The following is a 21,035-nucleotide window of genomic DNA, read 5'->3' as shown; positions in this document are numbered from 1 at the left end:
ATCGTCCTTGCATACCCCACCTATTGTGACAAATAATATCCTCAGCCTCTCATCTACCTCCAAGAAGTGTTATAGTACTTACAAGACTTACAACACCACAAGAGAATAAATGCAAAAGCTCTTAAGTTCATAATGAAACACTGGAAAATACTGCATGAAATTTCTTTCCACACAAGATTTCCTTGTTATCTTCAAAGTCAGCTGCCTTTCACCCTAAATCAACATTATTTTCATATCTTTTGTCACCATTTGTACTACCAATTTTTTATCTTTTATGTTACAACTCTCAAATGCTTTCTAGTTCACAAGTGAGAGATGGTTCCAAAAGAAGTATCAAATTAAGTGAAGGGGTAGAGCAGAAGGAAAGAGAATAATGAACAATAAGATTTATTACCTCCATACATCACTGTTCCCGTGTGATTGAACACCACGCGACACTGATCCAGAGCAGGAACAGTATGCAAAAGATGAAAAGTTCGAAGGTCCCACTAGGAGGGGAATGGTCAAGGAAAGCTATTTTACACAAAACTTATCTAATCTCATGGGAGGAAATTCTAAAATATAACTTTTTTTCCTCCTGCCAGGTATTGACACTTTAAAAGTCAATGAGATCAAGGTAAAACAAATACATGTAGAATGCATATTATTGCATGATGTCTCTGAAAATATCCTAGGGTATCCTCATATACAGGAATGCTTTAAGAGCTCTTTTCCTCCCAACAGTAGTACTTCATTTTCCTCTTATGTGGCAACTGATTTTTATAGTGCAAAAGTAAAATCCTTCTGAAGACAGATAAGAGCTAATTGAATTTTTGGAGAATTGGGAGGTAGGAAACTGGTCACTCTTACAAACATATAGAAAACATGCTAGTGAAAGTTGTCAGTAATTACTAACATTGGCAACAGTGCTTTGGAGATTTCACTAACATTTCAAACCAAAGGACAGGCACCATATTATTACCAGTGTGGATACTTTAACCAGGTATTGGTGTAAAGATAGAACATATTATTTCTGCACCACAAACCAGACAACAAATGGAAGGTAAGACATGAGTCTAAAGGATACAATCTCAGTATTAATGATCACCTCCAGTCCATTCGGATGGAAAACACCACTGATGTTCATATTGAACTTGTCAAACTTGTGGATGGCCTGTGCAGAGCGGACATCCCAGAGGACGCCATCATTTAAGACAAGATCATCTGTAGGATTAAAGGTGGCACAGTTCCTCTTGTAGTTGTTGGCAAGATCTGGGTTAAACAGAGTCAACAGCTTGTTGCCAGTCTGAATATCATAAATCTTTAGAGAAGAAGGGGTGGGAAGAGAAAAATCAGACCAATTCATCCACTGACAAATTTAAAGAGAAAATGTGCAAAGCAGTTTCTAAGATTAACACACAATTCTCCACATGGATCAATGATTACCACAGAATACTCCTGAAGGGTTACTTTTTTGGAGAAAGGCATCAATGAAACACCCTTTTCTCCTTAAAATCACCCAATGTACATATTTTAGCCCTGCCATATTAAAAGTTTCCAAAGTCTATATAATGTACAACCCATGCAGAGACCAGATCTTTCTCATCAGCTTATAAATATGCATGCTGTAACATTTCCAATCTTTAAAAAAAAAAAAAATTCTCCGTTAACATAGGAACAAATAAGGAGACACCAGAAGGAAACAATCAAACAAATCCAGATCATGGGAAAAGAAAACTAGCCTGGTCTCTTCAAAAGTCAATGTCATGAAAACTGGAAAAATAGTTCTTGGCTTTAAAACATTAGTAAGACGTAACAACCAAATGCAGTATGTGAACCACGGCTGGATCCTGGTTGACAAAAACAAAAAACAAAAAACTGAAACCAAACACGTCAGGAACAATGAAAAAACTGAGTAAGTATGGACTGGCTATTAGATGATTATGTAGGGGATTATAAATTTTCTTAAATTTGGTAATAGTGTCATTGTGTAATATCATTGTTAGGAGACACATGCTATAAGACTTAGCCATAAAATGTCATGACACTTGCAATTTTCAAATGGTTCACAAAAACACATTTCATAGAAAGAAAATATGACAAAATATTAAATTGATGAATCTATGTAGTAGGTATATGGACTATTCTTTTCGTTTCTTTGTATATTTTAACATTTTCAAATGAAAAGTTGAGGGGGAAAATCTCCCCCCACCACCTCCCTCTTTTTTCTTTTTTTTGGCCAGACTTATGTGAAGTTACTTATTGATACATTTAATCATTTATTATATCACGGAGAGGCTTATACCTTAATTATAGTTGGTAAATAAGAAAAACTATTGACTGGGCCTGGATTCCTGTTGTAGAAGCAGAGATTACAAGGTACCTTCTTTATCAGTTGACCTTGTTGATTTATTTTTAAGTTCCAGGATACGTGTGCAGAATGTGCAGGTCTGTTACATAGGTATACACGTGCCATGGTGGTTTGCTGCACCTATCAACCCGTCATCGAGGTTTTAAGTCCTGCATGCATTAGGTATTTGTCCTAATGCTCTCCCTGCCCCCATGCCACCACCCGACAAGTCCCAGTGTGTGTTGTTCCCCTCCATGTGCCCATGTGTTCTCATTCTTCAACTCCCACTTATAAGTGAGTGAGGACATGCGGTGTTTCGTTTTCTGTTTCTGTGTTAGTTTGCTGAGGATGATGGCTTCTAGCTTCATCCATGTCCCTGCAAAGGACACCACCTCATTCTTTTTTATGGCTACATAGTATTCCATGGTGTATATGTACCACATTTTCTTTATCCAGTCTATCGCTGATGGTCATTTGGCTTGGATCCACGTCTTTGCTATTGTAAATAGTGCTGCAGCAATAAACATACATATGCATGTGTCTTTATAGCAGAATGATTTATAATCCTTTGGGTATATACCTAGTAATGGGATTGCTGGGTCAAATGGTATTTCTGGTTCTAGATCCTTGAGGAATCGCCACACTGTCTTCCACAATCAATGAACTAATTTATATTCCCATCAACAGTGTAAAAACATTCCTATTTCTCCACATCCTCTCCAGCATCTGTTGTTTCCTGACTCTTTAATGATCACCATTCTGACTGGTGTAAGATGGTAGGTACCTCATTGCGCTGTTTTTGTGTTTTGTTTTGGGTTTTTTTTTGTTTTTTTTTTTTTGAGACGGAGTCTCACTCTGTCACTCAGTATGGAGTGCAATGGCGTGATCTCAGCTCACTGCAACCTCCATCTCGCTGGTTCAAGCAATTCTCCTGCCTCAGCCTCCCAAGTAGCTGGGACTACAGGTGCGCACCACCATGCCTAGCTAATTTTCATATTTTTAGTAGAGACAGGGTTTCACCATGTTTGCCAGGCTGGTCTCGAACTCCTGACCTCAGGTGATCCCCCCACCTCGACCTCCTGAAGTGCTGAGATTACGGGCGTGAGCCACTGTACCCTACTCTCATTGTGGTTTTCATGTGCATTTCTCTAATAATCAGTGACACTGAGCTTTTCTTTTCTTTTTTTTTTTTTGAGATGGAGTCTTGCTCTGTCACCCAGGCTGGAGTGCAGTGGCATGATCTCGGCTTACTGCAAACTCGGCCTCCCGGGTTCAAGCAATTCTCCTGCCTCAGCCTCCCAAGTAGCTGGGACAACAGGCGGCCGCCACCACACCTAGCTAACTTTTATTTGTATTTTTAGTAGAGACAGGGTTTCACCATGTTGGCTAGGCTGGTCTGAAACTTCTGACCTTGTGATCTGCCTGCCTCAGCCTCCCAAAGTGCTGGTGGTATAGGCATGAGCCACCGCGCCCGGCCTACGTTGAGTTTTTTTCATATGTTTTGTTGGCCACATAAATGGCTTCTTTTGAGAAGTGTCTATTCATATCCTTTCCCCGTTTTTTGATGGGGTTTTTTTTTCTTGTAAATTTAAGTTCCTTGTATAAATTTGTTTTAAGTTCCTTGTAGATTCTGGATATTAGCCCTTTGTCAGATGGATAGACTGCGCAAGTTTTCTCCTATTCTGTAAGCTGCCTGCTAACTCTGATGGTAGCTCCTTTTGCTGTGCAGAAACTCTTTAGTTTTAATTAGATTCCATTTGTCAATTTTGGCTTTTGCTGCAATTGCTTTTGGTGAAATCTTTGCCCATGCCTATGTCCTGAAGGTATTGCCTACGTTTTCTTCTAGGGTTTTTATAGTGTTGGGCTTTACATTTAAGTCTTTTTGTTTGTTTGTTTGTTTTTTGAGACGGAATCTTGCTCTGTCACCCGGGCTAGAGTGCAGTGGCCGGATCTCAGCTCACTGCAAGCTCCGCCTCCCGGGTTTACGCCATTCTCCTGCCTCAGCCTCCCGAGTAGCTGGGACTACAAGCGCCCACCACCTCGCCCGGCTAGTTTTTTGTATTTTTTTTTTTTAGTAGAGACGGGGTTTCACCATGTTAGCCAGATGGTCTCGATCTCCTGACCTCGTGATCCGCCCGCCTCGGCCTCCCAAAGTGCTGGGATTACAGGCTTGAGCCATCGCGCCCAGCCTACATTTAAGTCTTTAATCCATCTTGAGTTAATTTTTATATAAAGTGTAAGGAGGGTGTCCAGTTTGGTTCCTGCATAAGACTAGCCAGTTTTCCCAACACCACTTATTAAATAGAGAATCCTTTCCCCATCACTTGTTTTTGTCTGGTTTGTCAAAGAAGAAAGCTTCCCTTTACCACTTCATGTCGCTCCCTCAAGCTAGTACCCTACTTCTCTGCTTCATTTTTCAGCAAAACACTTTGAAATAATTGTCTATATTGTGTGCCCATTTCTCCCTTGTTCTCATGAACCAACTTTAATGAGGCTTTTGCCCCACCAGTGTACACAAGTTTTTTGTTGTTGTTGCTGTTTTTGAGTCCGGGTCTCTCTCTCTCACCCAGGCTGCAGTGCAGTGGTATGATCACAGTTCACCACAGCCTCAACCTCCTGGGCTCAAAGTGATCCTCCCACCTCAGCCTCCCAAGTAGCTAGGACTACAGTTTCGCATCACCACACCTGGCTATTTTTTTTTTTGTAGAGACGGGGTCTCACTCTGTTTCCCAGGCTGGTCTCAGACTCCCACCTCGACCTCAGAAGTATTTCTTGACATGGTTAACAATGACCTCCACATTATTCAGTCAAAGGCCACCTCTCAGTTCTCAGCTTATGCAACTCATCAGCAGTTTCTGATCCAGCTGATCAATCCTTCCTTGAAGCACAGTCTTCCCTTGGCTTCTAGGGCACCTCTTTTTTTTTTTTTTTTTTGAGATGGAGTCTCACTCTGTCGCCCAGGCTGGAGTGCAGTGGCATGATCTCGGCTCACTGCAACCTCCGCCTCCCAGGTTCAAGCAATTCTTCTGCCTCAACCTCCTGAGTAGCTGGGAATAAGGCGTGCGTCACCACGCCCAGCTAATTTTTATATTTTCAGCAGAGATGGGGTTTCACCATATTGACCAGGCTGGTCTCGAACTCCTGACCTTGTGATCCACCCGCCTCTGCCTCCCAAAGTGCTGGGATTACAGGTGTGAGCCACCACTCCTGGCCAGGCACCTCTTTTTCTCGGGGTTCCATTCTGCCTTACTGCCACTATATTTGATTTCCTTCCCAAGTTCCTCATTTGGCAACTCCTAAACACATGCCAGGGTTGTGTACCCACAACTCTTCTATAGTCCCCTTGATGATCTCATATAAGTTCATGGCTCTAAATACTATCAGCGGGGGACAGTGACTCATGCCTATAATGCCAACACTTTGGGACACCAAGGAAAGTGGATCACTTGAGCCCAGGAGTTCGAGACCAGCGTGGGCAACATTGGGGAAACGCCGTCTCTACAAAAGTACAAAAAAATTAGCCAGATGTGATGGTGCTTGCCTGCAGTCCCAGCTACTCAGGAGGCTGAGGTAAGAGGATTGCTTGAGTCCAGGCAGTCAAGGCTGTGGTGAGCTGTGATCGTGCCACTGCACTGCAGCCTGGGTGACAGAACAAGACCCCATCTCAAAAATAAATAAATAAATACTGTCAGTATGTGGACAAGTCCCATTTTATATTTCCCAACCCACACCTCTCTCCTGAACTCCCAATTTTTTGTTGTTTTTGTTTTCAGACACAGGGTCTCACTTGTTTACTCAGGCTGGAGTACAGTGACACAATCGTAGCTCACAGCAGCCTCCAACTCGTGGGCTCAAGCAACCCTCCTGCCTCAGCTTCCTGAGTAGCTGGGACCACAGGTCCCAAGCCCACCAAGCCCAGCCAATTTTGTTTATTTTTTGTAGAGATGGGGGGAGTCTCTCTCTGTTGCCCAGGCTGGTCTCGAACTCCTGGCCTCCCACCTCAGCCTCCCAAAGTGCTGAGATTACAGGCATAAGCCACTAAGTCTGGCCAACTCCCAACTTTTGTATTCAATCCCCATTCTCTACTTGAATGTCTAACAGAATCTCAAATTTCATGGGTCCAAAATCCCAGGGCCAAGGCCCTCCATTTCTCATAGCCTCTACCATGCCTACCCAGGCCCAAACCCGCAGCTCCTCTCATGTGTCAAGCGGTACAACTCCCTCTAACCTGGAAGGCTGTTTTTGCTTCTCTCACAAAAACCAGAGTCATACTTGAGGTACTTTACATCCACTCATGTATCCTCTACTCACCCTCCAGTGTGTTCATCTCACTCAAAAGAAACGCTAAAGGTCCTAACTATCACCTACAAGATGCTACCAGATATGGGCCCCTCACTGACCTCAGCTCTCCTCCCACCTCCCAAGCAAGGGCTTTCCCTTGCCATTTCCTGTGCCTCACGCTGTTCCTCCAGGTATCTTCCTGAACCTCGTGTTTCCTTCAAGGCTCTGCTTAAACATTACCCCATCAGTGATGCTGTCTACCCTAGATAACAGAGAAGTCCCCCCACACCACCACCAATTTCCTACCTCTTACCCTGCTTTCATTTTCTCTGAAACACTTACCACCTAAATTCACCATATATTTATTTGCTTCTTTATTGTCTCCCCAAAGAGGGTCCCTAAAGGCAGGGACTTGATTTCTAATGTAAAACTTACTAAGAATTCAAAAATATCTGTGGCGCTAATGACATCTTTCTCAATGTCACGTTGAGCCCTTACACATTTTTCCCATACAGCTCAGAACTATATTATCATACTTTCAGATTCTAACTGGAAGGAATATCATTAATTTCTAGTTGCCCAAAGGACTTAGGTCCTCACATTCTATCAAGATTTCAGTATGAACAAACGGGCATAATCAGCTTGAAAACAGTAGTTATTAAGTACTTACGTGGGCAATGTCTCCTTTTGTGCCAATGACCCGATCCTGGGAGTGCTTACTGAACTCAACATAGTGATCTTCTGTGAAGGAATGCCTATGGACAAACAGGAGCACTGAAGTGACAGATCTTCAGGACACATTCCTGCAACCAACTGAAACATGGGTGACCCCCAGCCTCTTGCACAATCACACTCACCTAAAGATCCTGGACTCCCAAAGAGGAAACAATCATACACTTAGATTACAAAGAAAATTTCTTCTATCAGCTTGTCCAAGCAGATACAAAATAATGAATGGGAATTCCTTAGAGAAATGACAAACAGGGCATATGTGCCTTTGAAACACGCAGCAAAGGGGCCAGCCACGGTAGCTCACTCCTATAATCCCAGCACTTTGGGAGGCTGAGGCAGGTGGACTGCCTGAGCTCAGGAGTTCGAGACCACCCTGGGCAACATGTCAAAACCCTACCTCTACCAAAATTGCAAATTAGCCAGGCATGGCGGCACATGCCTGTGGTCCCAGCTAATCAGCAGGCTGAGGTGGGAGGATCACTTGAGCCTGGGAGGCAGAGGATGAAGTAGGTCATGCTTGTGCCACTGCACTCCAACCTAAGTGACACAGTGAGACCCTGTCGAAAGAAGGAAAGAAAAGAAAAAGCCGGGCACAGTGGCTCATGTCTGTAATCCCAGCACTTTGGGAGGCCAAGGTGGGTGGATCAGCGAGGTCAGGAAATCGAGACCATCCTGGCTAGCATGGTGAAACGCTGTTTCTACTAAAAATACAAAAAAATTAGCCAGGCGTGGTGGCTGGCGCCTGTAGTCCCAGCTGCTCAGGAGGCTAAGGCAGGAGAATGACGTGAGCCCAGGAGGCGGAGCTTGTAGTGAGCTGAGATTGGGCCACTGCACTCCAGCCTGGGTGACAGAGTGAGACTCGTCTCACAAAAAATAAATAAATAAATAAAAAGAAGAGGAAAGGAGAAGAGAGGAGAGAGAAATGGAGAGGACAGGAGGAAAGAGAGGAGGGGAGAGGAGGGGAGAGGAGGGGAGAGGAGGGGAGGGGAGGGGAGGGGAAGAGAGGAGAGGAGACACAGCAAAGACTGCAATGTCCTATGTGAACACGGAAAAATACATAGATTCTGGGTCGGGGTCTGCTGCATAATGAGAATGTATATACCTCATAAAAATATCTAGGAATTAAGAAAGATAAAGTCTTATTAAACATGAGTCTTAGATGAGGAAGAGAGAAGTTAACAATAACTGACAGCATCCTCTTTCCCCAAAAAGCTTCGTCTAAAAACCAAATGAAAGGGGGTATAAACAAACTAGGTAAATAAAGCACAGACTAGGTTCCAAAAGCAGATACATACTTCATATCAAATACTGATTTCATTCCCCAAAGTGCAGACAAAGGCTGGCTCCAAGTAGCAGATGTCAGCAGCAAGGACCCATCCTAAAAGAAGAAGGCGCAAGGTGGGTAACCCCGTGCATTTACATACATGCAGATGTCATTACCTGCCATTAGCATTTTTAAATATATGCATAAAAATGTTGTTGAATTAAAGAGAAAATTTTATAACCCACAGAAACCAAGAAATGGTCAGAAGCCACTAGGATTTGAATACATATACCTATAGTGTCCTAGAAAATAACTAAAGAGAGTATTAAATCCTACTGAACTAGCCACAAAAATAGAATAGATAAAAGGGAGGTGGGAAAAATGAGACGATGTCAAAGATAGTTCCTTTCTTCCTAATAACTTTGCCATATTCCTCAGTCTCCATCTGAAATATGAGTTAACTTCAACCAGACTTTCCAGTTGAGAACTCATTTAAAAGAGAGAGCTCAATAAAGGGTAAGCCTCCTTTACTCTAGTTCACCAATTCATCTTGGAAGAATGACTGACAGCATCCTAGGAAGGAACCCTTACCCTGGAAGGTTCAAGATGTGTGATGGCTGAGTTGTGACAGTTATAGCTGGCCTCCTCCTGTCCACTAAACACATTATAGAGCTTCAGCTGCCCTGTGCAGGTGCCAAGCATCAGGAACCGCTCCCGAGCTGAGAATGCACAGCAGGTGAAGCCACTCTCATCTTCATTGGCTTCCCGGAACACTGAAATAGGACGGAATCTAAGCACAAAAAAAAGGAGAGAATCAGAAGCAAAGAATGTGCAGGGACTCAGAAAAAGCAAACTGCTAGGACAGAAGAAAAAGCACAGAACATTAATGTTTCAAATGGGTTCTTCCAAAATCACAGTGACCTTCAGTGCTTTTTATTTTAAATAAGAAAAAGATTTCCACTTACAAATTTAAGTAACAAAAATTCCCATGTTTAGGCCAGACGCAATGGCTCACAACTGTAATCCTAGCACAGGTGGGGGGATCAGTTGAGGTCAGGAATTCAAGACCAGCCTGGTCAAAATGGTAAAACCCCACCTCTACTAAAAATGCAAAAATTAGCTAGATGTGGTGGCGCCTGCCTGTAATCCCAGCTACTCAGGAGGCTGAGGCAGGAGAATCACTTGAACCTGGGAGGCAGAGGTTGCAATGAGCCAAGATTGCACCACTGTACTCCAGCCTAGGCGACAGAGACACTCCATCTCAAACAAACAAACAAAAAATTCCCATGTTTAAAACCTGTGATCCCATAACCTTTATGTAAGATTTGTCAAGAATCAGAACAGGAAGCAACTTGCAACAGCACAAGTTTGGGAGCCTCCTTATGGACAGTAATGAGGGGGTGTGGGTTCTAGAAAACATACTAGTTGAGATGAGAACACAAAGGATTATATCAATATACTGCCAACAATCACACAAGGAGCCCATGGTTGACAAAAGGTGATACAATTACATTGTTCAAGTATTACACAAAGTGACAATCAGTGGTACTTCAGGCCAACTATGCTGATACTGCCCAGTTTGATTTAAATAAAAGAATCGTTCCAATTCCCAGAGAGTAAGAAGGGGCCTTCTTCTTACCTGCTAAAGATAAGGTGCCTATCAAAGCATCCGCCATCCACCCCTCCATACTTTGGAAATGATGCCCTGCGGTTTAGCCTTGAGGTAAAGTTTATTGGCGCTTGCCGCCTCTGTTTTGGCTCAGGACATTGGTGAGGAGTAAAGAGGGAGAAAGGTGGGCAAGTGGCAACTGGATTCTTGCAGCGAGCATGTTGTTCTCTAAGATACTCTGTGATTATACTGTCCAGCGTAGGTGGGGAAGGAAGATGTCTGTCCAGCTGCTTTTTTATGGCTGGGCTTTGGCTGTAGGCGCCATGGTCCGACTTCTGCCGCAACACTCTGATTTTCCTGCCATTACAGGGTGACGGTCTCTCTCTGATAAAACTGATCCTACCAATCAAAGGGGAGTTGCCAGCATAAGATGGGCCGGGCAGAGCTAGTGGACCCTGGGGAGGCCGTGGCTGAGGATGGGCAGTGGGGGCAGAAGGGGCAGAGGCACCTACGGCAGCATGGCTGCCCAGTCGAGTTGCAATGCCATTAGCGATACGAGGGGTTCGGGGTAGAGAGACAGGAGAAGCAGCAGCAGTGACTGGGGTAAAGGCAGAAGAATGGGAGGCAGCAGTCATGGGCAGGTCGGCCTCTTTTGTCAGCACGGTTGCTGTTTCTCCAAGCCCTTTAGAAATAAGATGGTTTCGTATCAACAAAAGCAGCTCTTTCTCAGGGAAGGAGATCCTTGACTGGGCAACAACATCTGCTTTCTGCAGTCGTGCTAGGGAAACATCAGTGCCAATGAGAAGTGGTTTTCCTGACACCCGTTCAATGAGTTCAGCAGCATACTTGCAGAACTTGACATGGTCACTGCGCTTGTCCTGAAGCACAGGCTCCTTCATCAGCTGCTGGATCTGGCAGCTGCTGAAAAGGGGCAGTTTACTGATGATCTGCCGGACAGTGCTACTGCGAGACAGGCCCACCAGGGCCTTGCAGGCCAGGGCCCGGATCTGGTCTGCATCTGTGATGGGCATCTTAATGGACAGTAAGGACAGGAGCACCTTGATGCCGTTGTTGGACTGAACCACATTCCACATCTTGGCCAGGGTGTGCTCACTGCTTTTGGGGTTCTGAGGCAGCTTTCTCCGAGGAGTACCAGAGATAAATTTACCAATACTGGATATGCGGTTATCTGGGCCACACACACAATTGATGATAATCTGAAGTGCTGACTTCTGAATTTCAGCATCATGGATGAAGAACTCACCCTCAGCCACTCCCAAAATAATGCTGATACCTAATGGGAAAAAAAAAAAATTATGTATTATTCATCATAAAACTAATGACCAATTTCAATAGTTGTTCCAGAGTCAAAATTTGGTGTTCCACTCACTTTGTTTTACTTTAAAAAACTACATTATTTTTGTAAAAACTGCAAGGAATTTTTTGTATAAAGTACAATCAGTTCTACTACAATGTATTTTTATGATCTCATATGCGGTTATTAAATAGGGAAATTATGTCATAATTATGGAAAAGTCATCAAGGTTCGTGTGTAACTTTTTCTGGTTTTATTATTTTTTTGAGGCAGAGTCTTGCTCTGTCACTCAAGCTGGAGTGCAGCGGCACGATCTCGGCTCACTGCAACCTCCACCTCCCAGTTCAAGTGATTCTCCTGCCTCAGCCTCCTGAGGAGCTGGGATTACAGGCGCCCGCCACCATGCCCAGCTAATTTTTGTATTTTTAGTAGAGATGGGGTTTCACCATGTTGGCCAGGCTGGTCTGGAACTCCTGACCTCAGGTTATCCACCCGCCTCAGCCTCCCAAAGTGCTGGGATTACAGGTGTGAGCCACTGCGCTCGGCCTTCTCTGATTTATTAATTTTAATACATTAAAACCTTAGGAATGGAGAAAGCCCTCAGTTGGGCTGCTACTGTGGAAGCAGAACCCTTTCTACTCTATTTTAAGAAAATTAAAAACAAGTGCCTGTGTCTTAGTCCTATCCTGCATCTTGTTCTGTCACACAACTTGCCATGCTCACCCCAGCAGTGCCCTGATCACCCCTGCTCTTAATAATGTATATTATCAAAGCGTATTTTCCTTTTTTTATATATGTATGATGGTTTCTACCCATTTTGAGCTACCTGCCAATTACTAACTCAGGTTACAAAATTGCTTACTTTGTTTTTTTTTCCCTTTTAACTCCTGGAAAGCTGTGATGCTTAAGTTTTTTACTATCTGCCTCAACCTATTTTTCCCATGAACTTTATTTTTAGTGCAAGACTCTTCAGAGTGTGAGCTTTTCAGGAAAGCTATAATATACCATTATAGCAGAAATGCCAGAAAACCTGAGTTTACTAGCATGACTCCCTTAAATCAAACTATCTGGTACTACGTTTGTATTTTTGTTTTCTTTTTTTTTTTTTTTAATTAGTTTCTGATCTGCTGAATGGTAGTCCTTATAAACGACAGACAAGGAGCCCCCCTCTACTACTTTTGTTCTGAAATCCAAAATTAGGTCAGGTAGGTAACCACAACCAGAGTGGCAAAGAAAAAACAAACCCAGACCAAGAAACAACAAAAATGGCAAAATACAACCTACCTACAGTAGAGACTGTAGATCCAGCCTCATCCAACACGTCCACTGATTCTGCCAACTGGAGCTGGATTTTAGGGACCACAGTAAGAATAGCCAGGACATCCAAAGCAAAGCGCACAGTGTCATTCCTGGACAGTAAGAAGAATTAGTCAAAGGGAAATTAGAATATAGCCACAAGAACCAAGAGAGACAGAGATAGAGAGACACAAACAGACACACACACACAGAGAGACAATAAATCAGAACCGCTACCAGTGTGGCTCTATCTTGAGCTGTCACAACAAGAGAGGATTTTATAGTTACAATGACATTACTTCCAAAAAATACAGCAATAGAATTTTTACCTATCAAACTTCTACAATAAAAAACACAGAATAATCCTGAATCCTTTCATTCTAGCAAAAATATATAGACACACACACTCTCAAACTTTTGGTGAGAGTGGAAATTAGCACAATCTTTCCGGAAAGTAATCTGGAGGCCAGGCTCGGTGGCTCATGCCTATAGTCCCAACACTTTAGGAGGCCGAGATGGGAGGATCACTTGAACCCAGGAGTTTGAGACCAGACTGGGCAACATGGTTTTATATTTTTCTATTAAAAAAAATATAGGCCAGGCGTGGTGTCTCACGCCTGTAATCCCAGCACTTTGGGAGGCTGAGGTGGGCGGATCATGAGGTCAGGAGATCAAGACCATCCTAACACGGTGAAACCCTGTCTCTAATAAAAATACAAAAAATTAGCCGGGCATCATGGCGGGTACCTTTAGTCCCAGCTACCTGGGAGGCTGAGGCAGAAGAATGGCGTGAACCCGGGAGGCGGAGCTTGCAGTGAGCCGAAATCGCGCCACTGCACTCCAGCCTGGGAGACAGCGAGACTCCGTCTCAAAAAATATATATTTTATACATATATATATATATAAAAAAGATATTAGCCGGATGTGGTGGCACCTGCCTGTAGTCCCAGCTTCTCAGGAGGCTGAGGTGGGAGGATCACCTATGCCCAGGAAGTTGAGGCTGTGGTGAGCCATGATTACACCACTGCACTCCAGCCTGGGCAACAGAGTGAGAGCCTGTCTCAAAAAACAAAAAAAGAAAAACGAAAAAAAAAAAGAAAGTAATCTGGAAATATGAAACAAGATTCTTAAAATGTTCATAAACCCTGTCCTAGAAATTTCACCTCTAACAATCTGTCCTAAAGAAATAATCAGGCCGAGGCCAAGTGTGGTGGCTCATGCCTGTAATCCTAGCACTTTGGGAGGCTGAGGCGGGCAGACTGCCTGAGTTCAGGAGTTCAAGACTAGCATGGGCAACATGGTGAAATCCTGTCTCTACTAAACTACAAAAAAAAAAAAAAATTAGCCAGGCTTGGTGGCGGGCGCCTGTAGTCCCAGCTACGTGGGAGGTTGAGGCAGGAGAATTGCTTGAACCAAGGAGGCAGAAGTTGCAATGAGCTGAGACCGAGCCACTGCACTCCAGCCTGGGCCACAGAGAGAGACTCCGTCTCCAAAAAAAAAAAGAAAAGAAAAAAGATTCAGGCTGGGTGCAGTGGTTCACGCCAGTAATCCCAACACTGTGGGAGGCTGAGGCAGGCAGATCACCTGAGGTCAGGAATTCAAGACCAGCCTAGCCAACATGTTGAAACCCCATCTCTACTAAAAAATACAAAAACCAGCCGGGCGTGGTGATGGGCATCTGTAATCCCAGCTACTTGGGAGACTGAGGCACAGAGAACTGCTTGAACCCAGGAGGCAGAGGCTGCAGTGAGCCAAGATCACACCGCTGCACTCCAGCTTGGGCAACACAGTGAGACTCAGTCTCAAAAAAAAAAAAAAAGAAAGAATGAATCAGAAGAATTTACGTATTAAGATGTTCATTAGCCACATTAAAATAGCAAAAGAATGAGAAAACCCACATAGACAAGAGCAACATATGTGTTACAGTACACTCATAAACTACAGTCATTGACAATCATTTTCAAAGAACCCTAAAGAATGAGGGAAAGGGTTCAAAATACATCATTAATGATATAAAAATAAAAAATGTAAGATATAAAATTAAAAATCAGACAATACCAAGCACTGGCAAGAAAGCAGAGAAATGTTGGATGTCTTTTGTAGTTAAAAAAGAAAAAAACGGCTGGGTGCGGTGGCTCACGCCTGTAATCCCATCACTTTGGGAGGCCAGGGCGGGTGGATCACGAGGTCAGGAGTTTGAGACCAGCCTGGCCAATACGGTGAAACCCCATCTCTACTAAAAATACAAAAATTAGCTGGGCGTGGTAGTGGGCGCCTGCAGTCCCAGTTACTCGGGAGGCTGAGGCAGGAGAATCGCTTGAACCCAGGAGGCGGAAGTTGCAATAAGCCAAGATCACACCACTACTGTACTCCAGCCTGGGTGACAGAGCAAGACTCCGTCTCAAAAAAAAAAGAAAAAAAAGTAGAGAAATGAAAGCTCCTATATATTGCTGGTGGGGAATGACAATGGCATGAACGTTTTTAGAAGCAATTTGGCAATATCCAATAAAGGTAAGAACACAGACACCCTACAAAACCAGATGCTCTACATCATATCCTCAAGAGAGCCTCCAAAAGGAGGTTCATGATACCATTTATTTAATAGGAAAAAAAAAAATACAAAAACACTAAATTAGCCATCAATGGCAGAATAAACTGCAGTATAGAAATACAGTGTTTTAAATAAATATTAACATATATAAATCTCAAGAATAGAAGTGTAAAAACAGCAAGCTGCCAAAGACAAACTTAGGAAAATAACAATTTAAAAACATGCAAAGCAGTACTACATTATTATTTATGAACACAGCACAGATATATATAGTATAAAAACATGAGTGGGGAGAATATGGTTCAAATTCAGAAGATGAGTGACTCTGGGGAGGCAGAAAAAGAACTGAGGGAAAAGCAAATACAACAACATGCCTATCCTGGTTAATGATGGAGCAGTTGTTATACTATTCTCTGTGCTTTTCTACGTTTTGAAAATATTCATAAAAAAGATGAATTCGATTAAAAAGTATAATATCAATTATGTGTACTTACAAATATTATGTAATGAATGCTAAGTAATTTTCTCTTTAAAAGATTCTGCATATTCTAAAGCAGAAACATTTACTAATTTTATTTCTAAAAATAAACTTTTAAAATCAAGGACTATTTTTTCAATAATCCAAATACAGGCCGGACAGTGTTTCATGCCTATAATCCCAGCACTTTGAGAGGCTAAGGCAGGCAGATCACTCAAGGCCAGGAGTTGGAGACCAGCCTGGCAAACATGGCAAAACCCCATCTCTACTAAAAAATACAAAAATTAGCTGGGCTTGGTGGTGTGCACCTGTAATCCCAGCTACTTCAGAGGCTGAGGCATGAGAATCACTTGAACGTGGGAGGTGGAGGTTGGAGTGAGCTGAGATCGTAACACTACACTCCAGCCTGGGCAACAGAGCAAGACTTTGTCTCCAAAACCAACAAAAATAAATACATACATACCAGTTTAAAAAATGTATTTATACCCTTTCTAGTTATCTTGTGAGCTGTCATAATCTTTTTTTTGGAGACAGAGTCTCGCTCTGTTGCCCAGGCTAGAGTGCAGTGGCACAATCTTGGCTCACTGCACCCTTCACCTCCTGAGCTCAAGCAATCCTCCCACCTCAGCCTCCCTAGTAGCTGGGACTACAGGCATGCGGCAACACACCATGCTAATTTTTTTTTATTTTTGGTAGAGACGGGGTTTCACCATATTACCTAGGCTGGTCTCGAACTCCTGATCTCAAGCATCGAACTCTGCCTCAGCCTCCCTAAGTGCTGGGATTGCAGGTATGAACCACCATGCCTGGTCTGTCATCACTTTTTAAACAATTCTCCAAATAAATATAATAACCTACTTTTCCAATATTCTAAAACAGCACTTCTCAAAGTATAGTCTGAAGACCTCGAGAAGTCTGAGACCCTTTCAGAAGGTCCTGTGAAGTCAAAGTTATTTTCACAATAAGATGTTGCTTTCCTTTTGCACTCTCATTCTCTCATTGCATAGTAAGAGAGTCTTCCAGAGATTATGTGATATCACAAAAACTGAATACAGAAGCAGATATGAGATATTAGGCCAGACATTTTTTCGAACTTGCTAAAATTATCTGGTTTTATTTTGGAAATTTTTCATGAATAATGCAAACATGCAATGGGTTCACTTTTTTTTTTTTTTTTTTTTGAGATGAAGACTTGCTGTGTCGCCTAGGCTGTAGTACAGTGGCATGATCTCAGCTCACTGCAACCTCTGCCTCCCAGGTTCAATCGATTCTCCTGCCCCAGCCTCCCAGGTAGCTGGGATTACAGGTGTGTAACGCCACGCCCGGATAATTTTTCTATTTTTAGTAGAGACGGGGTTTCACCACATTGCCCAGGTTGGTCTCAAACTCGGGACCTCAAGTGATCTGCCCACCTCATCTTTCCAAAGTGCTGAGAGTACAGGCATGAGCCATCGTGCCTGGCCCACATTTTTTTAGTGCATAAATATTTTTACATTTTTCTGTTTTAATTTCTAATACAGTGAACACTGATAGATATATCACAAAAACAAAAGCCTTTTAGAGTTCTCAGTAATTATTAATACGGTAAAGGTATCCTGAACCCAAAAAGTTTAATTACACCTGCTCCAAGAGTACCTCACTATATTTAAACACTGGGATTTAACAAACATACTATATTAAGCCCCTCTTATCTTTATGGCTGTGATTAAATAGGAAAAGAAGGTCAAGCACTCTGTTTATAAACTTTTTTACTATCTTCTCTTAAGATCCCATCTTTTTCAAAAGAGTTTTATTTCTTTTTATATCATCTTCAAATAGAACCTACCCAATTTCCTGATTACATCAGCCACCCTTTTCTGGGCCTTGTCCTGCTCTGCCTTCAACTAATTTGTGAAAATCCTAACAGTGTGTTGAATTCCAAGAGTAAAAGGACAATTTTATATGAACATAATATAAACATTATATATGGTTGTCAAGTACTAGCAAGACACTTAAAGTCTAAGTACTGAAGAATCCTGGACTCTAGCCTCAAGATAAGACTTTAACCCCAGCTCTGCAGCTGTGGCCATGTAAATCACGTACCTTCTCTGACAGTACAGACGCTGATCCTTGCCTATTACGTAATATTTACAATCACCAAGACCATACATATGAACAAGTGTGCTGTAAATTAAAAATCATATTTTCATGCCTAATTTCTCAGTTTCAAGTCCAAAATTTCAATTCAATTCAACAAATTTTGTTAAGCATATACCATGTGCAAACCAACATCAACTTTAGTAAAAAGATGCATCAAACTTCATTTGAAATCTCTCTCTGGTCCCACCTTGCATAATAGGTCTTCCAATTGCAGGCAATAGAAATAAGTTGCAACAAGAGTTGCACACAAGAAAGTTTGAGGAAGACTTCAGCTGGTTCCCAATATAGCTGTGCTGGGCCATATTCTATCAAAAATTCCATCATTTCCACAATCTGTTCATGAGTATATGAGCATGCCTATAAGGAGAGATATACAGTATCATTATTATATATAACTCTACATCTGCCTACTACCTTCTTGAGCGCAGCTCACTGGCCAAGATATTTTATTTTATTTATTTATTTCAAGACAGGGTCTCACTTTGCCGCCCAGGCTGGAGGGCAGTGGCTTGATCATGGCTCACTGTAGCTTCAATCTCCCAGGCTCAAGCTATCCTCCTGTCTCAGCATCCCAAGTAGCTAGAACCATAGGCACATGCCACCACACGCAGCTAATTATTTTATTTTTTGTAGAGACAGGGTCTCATTTTGTTGTCCATGCTGGAGTGCAGTGGCACGATCATAGCTCACTGCAGCCCTGAACTCCTAGACTCAAGTGATCCTCCCACCTCAGCCTTCTGAAGTGCTGGAATTACAGGCATGAGCCACCATGCTTGGCCAAGGTTTTAATTAAAAAGTAAATAATAATACCTTTCAAATTCCACAATTCTTAAGTCAAAAGCCCATATGTGAAATAATGACCATATATTGATTAATCTTTTACCTTATTTATAACTAGACTCACAATATGATTTGTCCAAAAAGATAACAAATTTCCTTTGTGCATATAAGTTATAGCTCAAGAGAAAGAAGCATCATGTGACTGATTTCTTTTCAATTTGTGACTTTTTTTTCTTAAGACTGGGTTTCACTCTGTTGCCCAGACTGGAGTGCCATAGCCTGATCACATGCAGCCTCAAACCCCCAGACTGAAGTGATTCTTCCACCTCAGCCTCCAGAGTAGCTGAGGCTACTCATGACCACCATGCCTTTTTTTTTTTTTTTTTTTTTGAGACAGTCTGTGCCCAGACTGGAGTGTAGTGGTATGATCATAGTTCACTGCAGTCTTGAACTCCTGGGTTCAAATGATCCTCCCACCTCTGCCCCCGAAGTAGCTAGAACTATAGATGCACACCACAGGGCCCAGCCAATTTTTAAAACTTTTGTAAAGACAGGGTCTCACTATTGTTGCCCAGGCTGGTCTCAAACTACTGGCCTCAAGAAATCAGTTGGTGATTTTTTTAAAAACATGCAGCTGGCCGGGTGCGGTGGCTCAAGCCTGTAATCCCAGCACTTTGGGAGGCCGAGACGGGCAGATCACGAGGTCAGAAGATCGAGACCATCCTGGCTAACACGGTGAAACCCCGTCTCTACTAAAACTACAAAAAAACTAGCCGGGCGAGGTGGCGGGCGCCTGTAGTCCCAGCTACTCGGGAGGCTGAGGCAGGAGAATGGCATGAACCCGGGAGGCGGAGCTTGCAGTGAGCTGAGATCCGGCCACTGCACTCCAGCCTGGGCGACAGAGCGAGACTCCGTCTCAAAAAAAAAAAAAAAAAAAAAAAACATGCAGCTACTCATCTGTATCCCAAAACATATCAAACTCCACAATGATAGAGAAGTAGAGTTATAAACACATTTTCAGAAAAGAAATTCTGCATAGAAGGCAAATCATCTAGTACTTTTCATACAAAATAGTTCTTTGCCAGGTACAATGGCTCACACCTATAATTCTAGCACTTTGAGAGGTTGAGGTGGGAGGCCTCTTTGAGCCCAGGAGTTCAAGACCAGCCATGACAACATAGTTGCACCCCCAACTCCACAAAAAATTTAAAAATTAGCTGGGTGTGATGGTGTGTGCCTTTAGTCCCCCAACTACTCAGGAGGTTGAGGTGGGAGGATCACCTGAGCCTGGGAGGTTAATGTTGCAATGAGCTGTGGTCACATCACTGCACTCCACCCTGGGCGACAGAGGGAGACTATCTCAAAAAGAAAAAAAGCAAGCTTTTTTTTTTTTTTTTTTTTGAGACGGAGTCTTGCTCTGTAGCCCGGGCTGGAGTGCAGTGGCCGGATCTCAGCTCACTGCAAGCTCCGCCTCCCGGGTTTACGCCATTCTCCTGCCTCAGCCTCCGGAGTAGCTGGGACTACAGGCGCCCGCCACCTCGCCCGGCTAGTTTTTTGTATTTTTAGTAGAGACGGGGTTTCACCGTGTTAGCCAGGATGGTCTCGATCTCCTGACCTCGTGATCCACCCGTCTCGGCCTCCCTAAGTGCTGGGATTACAGGCTTGAGCCACCGCGCCCGGCCAAAGCAAGCTTTTTTATACACACTTCAGTTAATCTTTTAGTTCTAGAATCCCAGCAACTTACAACTGGAAGCAAAATAATTCCCTGAAATTCACCTATTACATCCATTTTTCAATTGGTTCTGCCTTCAAACAGGGAAGTATACTCCAACAATGGGCATAACACAGAGTCCACTGATCTGAATGTGAGTTTCAGGACTGAGATGCTACAGAGAGGGCTAACAGAACTTTCCCTTTCAAGACAAGGTCCTCTCACCTTGTACGGGGGTTGTGGGTGGACAAGAATGCCACCCTCAGTCCTCTGAAGTGACTGCTTCACTTGTTCCAATTTAATGGCCAGGTGAGCCTCAAAGTATTTGCGCAAGGCCATGCAGGTATGTTTCCCAGTTTGGCGGCTAGCAAATATTTCATCATCACTCAGAAGTGCACCCTGATCTTCCAAATTTAGAATCTCCAAAGTACTGATCTATTAAGATACAAAATATTGGGGTAAAAGAGGGGAAAAGGCAAGAGTTAAGAAAAAAGATTTAAAAATGGGAAAATATTTTAGTAAACTTTTTTTATTTTCCACACACATTCTG

At 42.9% G+C, this 21,035-nt stretch overlaps 1 protein-coding gene across 4 annotated transcripts in view; it reads right to left on the bottom strand.

Annotated features, from left to right (window-relative positions):
* Positions 1 to 21,035, bottom strand: part of DCAF1 (DDB1 and CUL4 associated factor 1) — a 100,383-nt gene that overhangs the window by 15,749 nt on the left and 63,599 nt on the right. For all 4 annotated transcript variants that reach the window (XM_007984392.3, XM_007984388.3, XM_007984390.3 and 1 more), the window contains 9 exons: positions 20,711 to 20,920; positions 18,182 to 18,351; positions 12,815 to 12,939; positions 10,246 to 11,509; positions 9,198 to 9,396; positions 8,638 to 8,720; positions 7,281 to 7,365; positions 1,067 to 1,300; positions 395 to 488 (listed from right to left, as the gene is read on the bottom strand). In XM_007984392.3, the coding sequence (XP_007982583.1) occupies positions 395 to 488; positions 1,067 to 1,300; positions 7,281 to 7,365; positions 8,638 to 8,720; positions 9,198 to 9,396; positions 10,246 to 11,509; positions 12,815 to 12,939; positions 18,182 to 18,351; positions 20,711 to 20,920 (2,464 nt within the window). The remainder of the gene's footprint in view (positions 1 to 394; positions 489 to 1,066; positions 1,301 to 7,280; positions 7,366 to 8,637; positions 8,721 to 9,197; positions 9,397 to 10,245; positions 11,510 to 12,814; positions 12,940 to 18,181; positions 18,352 to 20,710; positions 20,921 to 21,035) is intronic.

Source organism: Chlorocebus sabaeus, chromosome 22 (assembly GCF_047675955.1).
Source record: "Chlorocebus sabaeus isolate Y175 chromosome 22, mChlSab1.0.hap1, whole genome shotgun sequence".
NCBI classification, from domain to species: domain Eukaryota; kingdom Metazoa; phylum Chordata; class Mammalia; order Primates; family Cercopithecidae; genus Chlorocebus; species Chlorocebus sabaeus.
This window is presented reverse-complemented; position numbering and strand designations above follow the sequence as displayed.